Source organism: Silurus aristotelis (genome assembly GCF_946808225.1).
Source record: "Silurus aristotelis genome assembly, chromosome: 19".
Lineage (NCBI taxonomy): Eukaryota > Metazoa > Chordata > Actinopteri > Siluriformes > Siluridae > Silurus > Silurus aristotelis.
Window position 1 is genome coordinate 3,256,455 of NC_139592.1, and position 11,849 is coordinate 3,268,303.

Genomic DNA, 11,849 nt, shown 5'->3' on the forward strand with positions numbered 1-11,849 from the left:
CTGCGCGCTCTGCGTTCCTATTGGTCGCCCGGTTTGGTGATTGGCACGCGCCGGTCCGGCCCCTTTCAGGCCCCGGTTATTGGCGCTTTAACCGGTGTCGGTCGCTGTCTCTCGGTGTCCGCGTGCGCAGGTCGAACGTGAGCGCTTCTCGGATTCTTTCAGTCTCGCGCGCGTTGTGGTAGATGTCCCGTGACGGTGAATAAAAACAAAACAAAACAAAACAAAAAAACAAAAATCACCGACTCAGATTATTCGGTGCACAAGTGGATGCTCTCCGGGTTACGTTTTCTTTTTCAATTTTTTTTTTAAAGCATGGCCGAGAAACGTCGGTCTCCGTGCACCATGAGCCTGAAGGCGCACGCTTTCTCGGTGGAGGCGCTGATCGGCGCGGAGAAACGGAGGAAACTCGAAGACGAGGAGAGCGAGAGCTGCTTCGGGGAGCTGAACGAGGTCGCGAGCCTGGCTGGGAGCGCGTGCGGCGCCGGGCGGATCTGTGACACGGACTGTGACGCGTCCCGTAAGTTCCTGAAAACCGAGTGTTTTCTCTCGTTTTTTTTAGAGATCAGATCACAGGAAGCAAAGACACTCAGATGATGATGATCAGATGATCAGATGGACAGATCTTTTTTCAAATAATAGACTTTACTCTAGAAACAAAGTGGTGTGCGTTCTGCAGACGTGAACAGAGTGTCTGAGGAGTAGTGTTTGGATCAGACGCAGATTAGACACTAGGCCTGAGTGATCAGAGCTCTGAGATTAGATTTCTTTAGTGGGAGGGGGATTTTTTAAATTTAATTTAAATAGAAAAGCGCAATAATGATCAGCTTTAATGTCGAATGGAAGCAAAATTCTTACAAAATCACCCAAAAAGCATCAGAAAATAGTTTAAGATCAGTCAGTTTTTAAATATTATATTATAGAAGAGATCATTGATTTTATGCATATATAAAATATATATATTTTCAGTAAAAAAAAAAAAAAAATATATATATATATATATATATATATATATATAAATTCTATAACAAACGTATAATTTAAAATCTATCTTATTTAATGAAAACATCACTAATCCAAATGCTCATATTTATTATTATTATTATTATTATTATTATTATTATTATTATTATTATTATTATTATTACTATTATTATTATTATTATTATTATTATTATTATTATTATTATTATTATTATTATTATTATATAAAGTCTTTGCAATTGTATTGCAATTCTAACAGTTATATTATATGGTATATGTTTAGTGAGAATAAAATTGGATCTGGTCTGATTGCAGAGTTATTAGATTAGATATATGTGTATTAGAATGATACACTCAGCTCTCTGGATGATACACACCTTCTCTTAAAATCAGCCGAAGGAAAGAAAACAAAAGAGGACAGAAAAGAAAAGAAAAGAAAAGAAAAGAAAAGAAAAGAAAAGAAAAGAAAAGAAAAGAAAAGAAAAGAAAAGGTCTAAATAACAAACTAAAACAACAACAAATCATGAGAAGCACACAATCTGAATGTGTTTTAGTTCTGTATGAGCTTTACTGAATATATACTGAAGAATATGTTGAATTATTATTACTATTTATATGCTATTTATGTTGTTCTGGCTGTTGGAACAGGAGGCCTGGTAGATCAGGAGACATGTGCAAAGTGAAACAACTGAAAATGCTTTTACAAAATAATTTTTCCGACAAAATGAATTGAATGCAGAATTTTGTGTTTCCTGCTTTAAGCCATTATTACTCTTTATACTGGGTCGCGTGGTGACTAAATATTTGTTATGAAAACATTAGGATTTCCAATAAATAATTAACCTGATAAAGTAAAAACAAATATTTTAAAAAAGACGCAAATACAAGCAATGCAGTATTTTATCATCATCATATTTTATCATTTATCATTTTGTTTCATCATCATCATCATCATCATCATCATAGTGGTAGTAGTAGTGTAAAATTATAGAATAGTAGAGAACTGGGCGCATAAACAACAACAACAACAACAACAACAACAACAACAGTAATACACTATTATTATTATTATTATTATTATTATTATTATTATTATTATTATTATTATTATTATTATTATTATTATTATGTGTGTGTGTGTGTGTGTGTTAGCGGAGTGTGAAGACGCGGGCTCGGACAGCCCTCGGCCGGCGTCACGGAGCTCGCAGCTGCTCGCGTCACCGCCGCCGCCGCCGACGGTAGCGCGCGGAGCGGAGGAGGCGCGCGTGGAGCTGCAGGGTTCGGACCTGTGGAAACGCTTCCACGACATCGGCACGGAGATGATCATCACCAAAGCAGGCAGGTGGGTCCATGCGAAACGGTGGTGTCGGTAATAGCAAAAAAAATAAATAAATGTATATGCAAAAACTATTTTAGAAATGTATGTAAAAGATATATATAAAAAAAAAAAAAAAGTTTGGTGCTAAATGTATGTTTATACTTTTATATTACTTATTTGCATTCATTATATTAATTTTCTCCTGCAGGCGAATGTTCCCTGCAATGAGAGTGAAAATTACAGGACTGGACCCTCACCAGCAATATTACATCGCAATGGACATCATCCCCGTGGACAATAAACGTTACAGGTTCCAAACTAATTCTTATTTATTCATCAGTGTATCCCTTTATGCTGATAAAAACACAGCCAAATAAAAATAATAAAAAAAACTGCAATGGAATCCAAACACGCTCAGTGGTTTTCGATCAAACTCACACACTTTAGTCAGTACAAATGGTGCTTAAGAGCGTTATGACCCTGACTGCCCTTTTGGGTGTGTAACCTTTAGGATGTGAAGGTCAGGTAACAAATGCAGGCCAAACAAATGCACACCACTGCTGAAATGCCGAACAATGGCCTGTTTTCTTGTGTGAGATCAGCACTAACTGGTGTTTTCTTTTTTCGGTTGTTTGAAGATACGTGTACCACAGTTCCAAGTGGATGGTGGCAGGGAATGCGGATTCGCCCGTACCGCCACGTGTGTACATCCACCCGGACTCTCCTGCTTCTGGTGAGACGTGGATGCGCCAGGTCATCAGCTTCGACAAACTCAAACTAACCAATAACGAGCTGGACGACCAGGGCCATGTAAGCAAACATTCGCTAATGGCGATGTTTTTTTAGATTTTTTGCAGAACTTCATTACGACTTGGATGTGAATAGGAATTTAGAAAAAAGCCTCACGTTCTTTTTTTTTCCGCTTTCGGCTGTAGAGACAAACGTAGGCCCATTTGAAAGATTTCGACTCTGATCTTTAATGAGGTTAAATGTTATAATTAGAGCAGCCTACTCTTTTTTATATACCTGTTAAAGACACATGCTAGCGATTGTCGCCCGGTGCGCATTTTGTTTTGCTGAATTATTTTAAAGACCTAAACATGTTGTAATGTGGAAGGTTGTAAACAAACTCAATTGAAAGCATTCCTGCAGCGAGCTGGTCCACAATGGCCTGCTCCGGCTTTGAAAACGCGAGCACGTGTGTTTTTATTGAAGTAGAAAACTGCGTCGGTAATTCCTCCGTTTCACCCCAAACTCTAAACACGGATGCACGGGATAATGTTTTCCAGATCATTCTACACTCCATGCACAAGTACCAGCCGCGCGTCCACGTCATCCGTAAAGAGTGCGGCGACGAGCTCTCGCCGGTCAAAGCGGTGCCGAGCGGCGACGGAGTGAAGGCCTTCTCCTTCCCTGAGACGGTGTTCACTACGGTCACCGCCTACCAAAACCAACAGGTAACTCACACCGGACTCCTCATAGCTTCAGCCTGATCTCATGCCACGATTAACTTCTCGAGGAAGCTCCTGCTAGGATGCTACTCCTATGGAATTGTTTTGTGTACGGCGAACATTTCGAGCGAGTTCAGTTCAAGTTGCAGGAGTTTTATTACATGAGACCGAAGATCAAAGACGTCTGGGATCTGTCAGCAATACAAACAATATAAAACACCCCATAAAGAACAACCTAGCCATAAATAGTAAGGTATTTTAAGCATTTATTTAGCTATGCTTATAATTTTTCCGCTCTTCGCTAGCGACTTTTTTGGCTTCGTAAGACTTGTAGGGCATTTGCGCCATTTTTTTTATTTTAGCGCACGTTTCTGATGGACTTCTAAAAGAGTTTGCTTTTTTTCTCTTAAGTGAGTTTGGGTTAGAATATTTGTCTGTTGACAAGGTTTCTTTATTATTATTATTATTATTATTATTATTATTATTATTATTATTATTATTATTATTTTGGGGGGTTTGGGTGGCTTTATTAATTTTTTTATTTTTTTATTTATTTATTCATTTATTCATTGGTGAATTCTGTCGATCACATTAACAGCGTATGAAAATGTTTTTGAGCGCAATTAGTTTTGAGTAGCATAAAGATTTGTATTAATTTGTCCAAGAAAAGAGGTCCTTTTCCCTGCATAAGCACACACACACACACACACACACACACACACACACACACACACACACACACACACTTGCACATGCAGCATATACGACTTATGAAAGACCTTCCCCACATTGCATTATGGGACACAGGTCACTTGCAATGGGTCAGAGGACTTGGCATAACAGGCTGTGGGTCAGTAAAGAAATGTCAATGTGTGTGTGTGTGTGTGTGTGTGTGTGTGTGTGTGTGTGTGTGTGTGTGTGTGTGTGTGTGTGTGTGTGTGTGTTTTCAGATCACAAGACTAAAAATAGACAGAAATCCATTTGCAAAAGGATTCCGAGACTCAGGGCGAAACAGGTAAAGACAACCTTTCTATTTTCTGTAATGAATTAACTCTACATGTTCAACAGCTCTGAGTGAATAAAATATTGCATCATATTTTTAATATTAATACTATGATTATTATACTATTATTACATTGTAATTACATCGTTATTACAAAAGACATAAAAAATTAAAAATAGAGTTTTGCAGAATGTAAACAGACACGTTTTAAATGGAGTCTTGGTTGCTCATGTTCTCTGCGCCCTGATGTCAGTGTGAAGTTATTTGAGAACCAGCAGGCTGCATTACGGGATTATCTGATAATTATTTTTGCAAGAGAGGAGAAAAAAAAAAGTGTTTCTTGAAGCCAAACTGAGCAGATCGCCAACATTCCGGCACGGCCCCGACAAAATAAATACAAAACAAGAAATAAAAGCAGTGTCGCTATAAAGTCCTTTATTCCTTTTATCCCAAAAAAAAAAAAAAAAATCAAAGAATAAGAAAATTGTCCTAAAATTAAATAAATACATTCAAAAATGTACGAGACAATAAAAACGATCTTTGTCCTAAAGTAAGAACCGGAAAATAAATAAATAAGCGCATAAACAGGAAATGGAGGTTGCCCAGTAATAAGGCGGTTGTGGTGCTGGCATGGAGTCTCAGCGGGGGGGTTTTACTCTGCTCATTAGTTTTAAACGAGAACGTTTTTAACACCCTGCTGAAAAGCACCAGACCACGTGGAACCCCCTTCTTCCTCCTTCTTTTCCTCCCTCCATCCATTTCTCTCTCTCTTGTTCTCTTGCTCGTTTCACGACAGCTCTCACTTCTCTCATTTCACAATGATAGGAGAAGTTAAGGAGCTGAACAAAAAACCGAGCAGCCGAGTAGCTCGAGATAAAAAAAATATTAAAAAAACCTGGGGCTCGAAACAAGTCGAGACATCTTGTGCGAGTTATCGCCTGAGTGGCACTGGGGTAGCGGAACGGCCATGCTAACGAGGAGCGCTGAGAGCCGTCATTACCTTGGCCTTTTCTCCATCTCTTTCTCTCTCCTCATAAAGCTTTAACTGTGGCTTCCTGCACTCTGTGTCTGATCCTACCGTGTGAAAATAATTACAGCCGTGCAGAAATACCTGCTGACACACACACACACACACACACACACACACACACACACACACACACACACACACAGAGACACACACACAGTTTATGTTCCTCATTACCTGAGTACTGCAAAAGCATGGTGATAAGAAATGAGGCCCGCAGTAAGATGGCTGCCAGCGTTGGACACAGTAATGGCAGCCAGCGACTGCTGCTCTATCGGCGGTGTGCAGCTTTATTATTTTTCCATTTCTTTATGTTAGTTAAAGTATAAGGTGTGTTACAGTTTTGCACATTTTATGGCTTTAACATGTTGCTATTTATAAAAGTGCTCAATATATATATATATATATATATATATATATATATATATATATATATATATATATAAAATAATATTGATAAAAAAATGTAAACATTTATATATATATATATTGGTTTTTATTAATATTGTAATTTTTTTATTCATATGGTTCTGTTCTTGTTTTTTTGGTGGTGTTGTTTTACACACTGCTGTAATAATCTAATCTTTGACTGGATGGTGTGGCACGGCCAGATGTGCAGCTGTGTTTATTTTTCTCTGACAGCACTTCTATTATTCCTATTACACCACAGCAATTTCCCAGAATATTACAATTTTGCGTTTACTACCGAAGAACAAAACCGTTGTAAATGCAACCTTTCTCAGTTACATGATGACATTTATAAAAGCTTGGAATGAGTTGCAAAATAAAACACAGCTTAGTCATGTCCCTGAGAATCTCTGAAGGCACAAAGTTATCTTTCTGAAACACGTTTTGGAAAACTAACCACGCATTCGACTCGGTCTCAGTAAACATTTCCGTACAGAACGCTTAACAGTCATTATTAGGTGTTAATGATCCCACGTGTCAAATCCAAGTGCATTCGTTGTTGCTTTGGAAACAATTGCATATTAGAGAGCATTAAATAAATAATATTTGAGTTACAGCTGGCATTACTGCCACAACCGCTGACCAATCAGAATTGAGAAGTGGATGGTTTGATTGTGGTTCAACATTGATTATTAAATCACTACAACAGTAACGTTACTCCAGAGTATCAGACTGTATTGTTGCTCTTGCATTTCTATTTGCAGTTCGTAGAAAGATAGATGGATGGATGGATGGATGGATGGATGGATGGATGGATGGATAGATAGATAGATAGATAGATAGATAGATAGATAGATAGATAGATAGATAGATAGATAGATAGATAGATAGATAGATAGATAGATAGGTAGATAGGTAGATAGATAGATAGATAGATAGATAGATAGATAGATAGATAGATAAGAGCAAAATGTGTGTAATGCATAATATGTTTAGATAATGTGGGATATATAAATCTACAATATGGAATATGTACATTGTATGTACAACTGTTCAAAGGTTATACACAGTGTATATACAAATGATATATAGATATATATAGAGAGAAGTTGTAGTTCACTAATTAAGATGTTGGACTGATTGGAAGGTCAATGGATCAAATCTCAGCACCACCAAACTACCACTGCTGGGCCCTCGAGCAAGGCCCTCATCTTTCAATTACTTATCTTCATAACTGAGATAACTATAAGCTGCTCTGAATTAGGGCATATGCCAAATATAAATATTAAGAATATATGAATTATACATGCTGGCATTTCAGAACCAATCCTTGTCTTTTGTTCCTAAAGTGTAAAACTTGCTGTATGTGGATTAATTGATATGTACAATTCAGATTAAAGTTTATCCGTCGTACAAGCAGTCTAAGAATTGTATCTTATTACAGGATGGGTCTGGAGGCTCTCGTGGAGTCGTATGCTTTCTGGAGGCCTTCACTCCGAACGCTGACGTTTGAGGATATACCGGGAATGACAAAGCAAGGTACAGAAATGTCCTGGTTGATTATTTTACTTAAATGTGAAAATACATCTATGTGTATCTGCATGTATGTACATTTAGTGTGTGTGTGTGTGTGTGCATGTGTGTGTATAATGGGGGAAGGGGTGTATGCTTGTGTTCTTTGCACGAGTGGAAATATGTTGTTCTAATTTGGGCAGGGTGAAATATGGGTCAAGACAAGTTCAAAGTACTGACAGTAAACATCACAGTGATTATATTTTTTATAAAAAGAAAAAACTCTTAAAACACTTAATAAAAAAAAAAAAAAAGGTAATATTGCTTATATAGTCTTATAATAGTAACATAGCATTTATTGCACAGAAACAAGCCAGAAATCCACCCAATCAAAATACAACACCAACTCTTTATTATTTAGTAGCATATATAATTAGAACAGAACATTGTGTATATTCCTTCCTGGAGCGTTTGGTTAAGTGGTTAAGATCCTAATAAAGGATCCAAGGAATGGATAAGAATTTGCTTGTTGTGTGGACTCAAGCGACCCACAACTGCTCTGTTTATGGTGGATCCAAAATGGCTTGCGGTTAGTGTGGATTTCCAAATCATGCAATCATGGTCAGCGTGGCTTTGAGCTTTGTAAATAGTTTTTGATCAATGGAAACACATAACTCTTCCATTTTTATTTAAATCACTGCCAAGACAATGAACCCTGGGACATTTCGGCAGTTTTGCGACAACCTTCAGGTTGAACACACCAGTTTACTGATCCTGCTGCAGTGTATTTGATTACTGTTATCCAATACATGTTGTAATGTTGTATATGTGTGTGGATTGTAGGTGCGACAGGTTCTCACGGAGTGGTCGGCTCTTCAGCACATACCCACTTACTCTCGGCATCGTCGTGCTCCTCCCCATTTCACCTGGCCACGGGGACGGGGCCTGTGTGCGACTACTCAGCCTGCAGTCGAACCGGCCATGCTCTGCATCGATTCGCCACGCCCCTCACGGCAGACTCGTACAGCCGATTGGCCAGCCCTGCATCCGACGCATTTTCCTCGCCAAGAAACCCTGCCTATGTGGGCGGCTCAGATGGAGAGGCGTTTTCCTGCACACAGACTGGCCTTCCAATCCAGATCCCTGGAATGCCTGGTCACACCCCCCAGCTCCAATATTTCATGCCAAGCTCCGCCCACAATGCCTTTTCCACCAATCAGAGTGCATCGAGCTCGTACAACGGCTTCCGTCTCCACAGTCCGTACAGCCTTTACGGATACAACTTCTCCACTTCGCCACGATTGGCTGCTAGTCCGGAAAAGATGGCTGCCACACAGAGCTCGGTGCTGGGTTCGTCCCCGAGCGGTACTTTAACAGACAGGCAAGTTCTGTCCTCAGTGGATGGTCTGCATATGCTCAGTGGGAGTCAACAATCTCTCTTTGACTCACGGACATTAGGGCTGACAAGTTCCACTTCTCAGGTCACTGCCCACATGGCTTGAACTATGAACTTTGACCTCCACACTATGACATTGACACAGACAGGTGGCCGAAACAGACTCTCAAAGCTTCCTTTATTGGACAGTCATATGAGATTGTTGACAAAGGCTAAGAAATGATGAAACTTTCAGCGCTGAGCAAGTATTTTATGGATCGAGATGGAGGAAAGCATCTATTATTTGTAGCCTTATCGTTATCTGGAGGTTACAGCCAGACTCTAAGTGTTACAGTGAAGGTTTAAGTCAAATCTCCTACTGGCTTCTGGATACAGTAGACATCCTATGGACTGATGGGCAAGAAATTGGACTGTGGTTGAAATAAATTTTTGCAATCAACTAGGAAAGAGCTGAACACAGGCCAAGCAAGATTGGACACCATGTATGCCTTAAAAGTACTTTCAAAGTTTGGAGAGCATTTCACATTAAAAGCTTTGGAGTGCCCTCTCTTTCTCTCTCTTTGCCACACACACTTCTATTCTAGAATCTGACTTCTCCGTACTGTCAGTACAGCGAACGGTGCCTATTTTTCATAGGTTTCCGAGAGACACTCCTGGTATGAGCTGACCCAGAATCCAAAATAGCTTCTTACCAACTGATCAACTCGGAGCCTGCGAGACCAGAAGGAGGCGGTAGCAAAAACCGGGCTTCAAGTTAGGAAAGAAATAAAAACCTGTAGTCCCACTGGACCCGAGCTTTGAGCTTTGGCTGCAAGTGGATTCGGTATTATACTTTTGTTGGTATTAGGCAGAGTTTGCAAGCAAGAAATCAGCAGTAGTCAGTACAGGGTTTAGAATCGGATGCCCAGATTTTGCAACTCTGCTGCGTATGGCCTGAATGGCTTCCAGCTAGCATCATGGTTTATGAGGCATCATCTGAAATTGGAAAGGTAAAGCAACAGTGAGTAAAAAATTGCTCTAGCCCATATTGACTAAGTTACAATGTGGAAATTTGATCTAAACTTCTCTACTGAGGTGATTTAGAAATGTAGGCCATGGCATTGTATCTTCTTCTTCTTTCATCCGTCTCCATACCCCCTGTCCTCTACATCTGCCTCTTTTAAACCAACTACCTGCATGTTTTCCCTCACCACATCCATAAACCTCCTTCTTGTTCTTCCTCTTTTCCTCCTTCCCGATGTCTTCATCCTCAGCATTCTCCTACTGATATACCCCATGTCCCTCCTCTGCACATGTCCAAACAGTGTCAATCTCGCCTCCCTGACCTTGTCTCCAAAATTACCTACATGCGCTGTCCCTCTAATAAACTCATTTCTAATCCCGCCTATCGTCGTCACTCTTAATGAAAATCTCAGCATCTTCAGCTCTGCTACCTCCAGCGCCACACCCTGTCTTATTGTCCAAGGCATTGTTTAACAGACAAATGCATTTAAAATTAAGCTCTGGCAACCATTATTAGGTTTCATAGTTTATCCCTGTCAGATTTTAGTGAAATGGAGCTAAAGAAAAGGTCCAGCTTCCATTTTCTTTCGTCTAATAGACAAAATGTATTAGCTTTAATATGACTGTTTTTTAAAGCAAGTCTGTATACATAAAAAAAAAAGTCGTTATTGTTGGATCAATTCACTCGTGCACTTATGGCAAACTTTTTTATTTTTGATGTTTGTTGAGTGTCCAAAACTGACACTTTCTCTGACAGATTTTTGGCCTAGGAATTGCAAACCAACTTTATTGAGCCAAATAAAATATATGCATATTGTACAAAACAATGAGAGGTTTGTCAGTGTTAATCAATGTAATGACTTGACAACAATGCAGTATATATATATATATATATATATATATATATATATATATATATATATATATATATATATATATATATATATATATATATATATATATATATATATATATATATGTGTGTGTGTGTGTGTGTGTGTGTGTGTGTGTGTGTGTGTGTGTGTGTGTGTGTGTGTGTGTGTGAGGTCTTGATGAATGCGTTAATGTAAAAACAAAATGCTCACAGGATGTCAATAAGGAAATTCTCTGTATTACAAAAAAAAAGTTTTTAAACATTAAATTAATTTAGTTAAAAATTTATTGATATGGCATTGATAATTCTCCAGTTTTCTCTCACCATCTCTTTTACAAACATGTCACTGTTCAAGTTTTATTTATCATATTTACAGATATCAGTGACAGTTTGTACAATATAATTCTTATGTAAGGCTTCAGACAAACTACAGCAAATATTAAATATTAAAAAGCGTACAGTATTAAACAGTAGGAAGAAAAATAAGAAGAAAAAGTAATAATTAGGCATAAGAAAGTTTTTTTAAGAGTGTGCAGAAGTGTATGTGTATATATATATATATATATATATATATATATATATATATATATATATATATATATATATATATATATATATATATATATATATACAGTGAGGAAAATAAGTATTTGAACACGCTGCTATTTTGCAAGTTCTCCCATTTAGAAATCATGGAGGGGTCTGAAATTGTCATTGTAGGTGCATGTCCACTGTGAGAGACATAATCTAAAAAAAAAATCCAGAAATCACAATATATGATTTTTTTAACTATTTATTTGTATGATACAGCTGCAAATAAGTATTTGAACACCTAAGAAAGTCAATGTTAATATTTGGTACAGTACCTTTGTTTGCA

At 38.2% G+C, this 11,849-nt stretch overlaps 1 protein-coding gene across 1 annotated transcript; it reads left to right on the forward strand.

Moving 5' to 3' along the window:
* The first annotated feature begins 74 nt into the window (after positions 1–74).
* On the forward strand, positions 75–10,922 carry tbx18 (T-box transcription factor 18). The gene is made up of 8 exons (XM_083570296.1): positions 75–517; positions 2,134–2,323; positions 2,508–2,609; positions 2,938–3,109; positions 3,589–3,756; positions 4,701–4,765; positions 7,633–7,727; positions 8,544–10,922. The coding sequence occupies exons 1-8, from the start codon at positions 313–315 to the stop codon at positions 9,200–9,202; spliced, it is 1,656 nt and encodes a 551-aa protein (XP_083426422.1). The 5' UTR covers positions 75–312; the 3' UTR covers positions 9,203–10,922.
* The last annotated feature ends 927 nt before the right edge of the window (positions 10,923–11,849 follow it).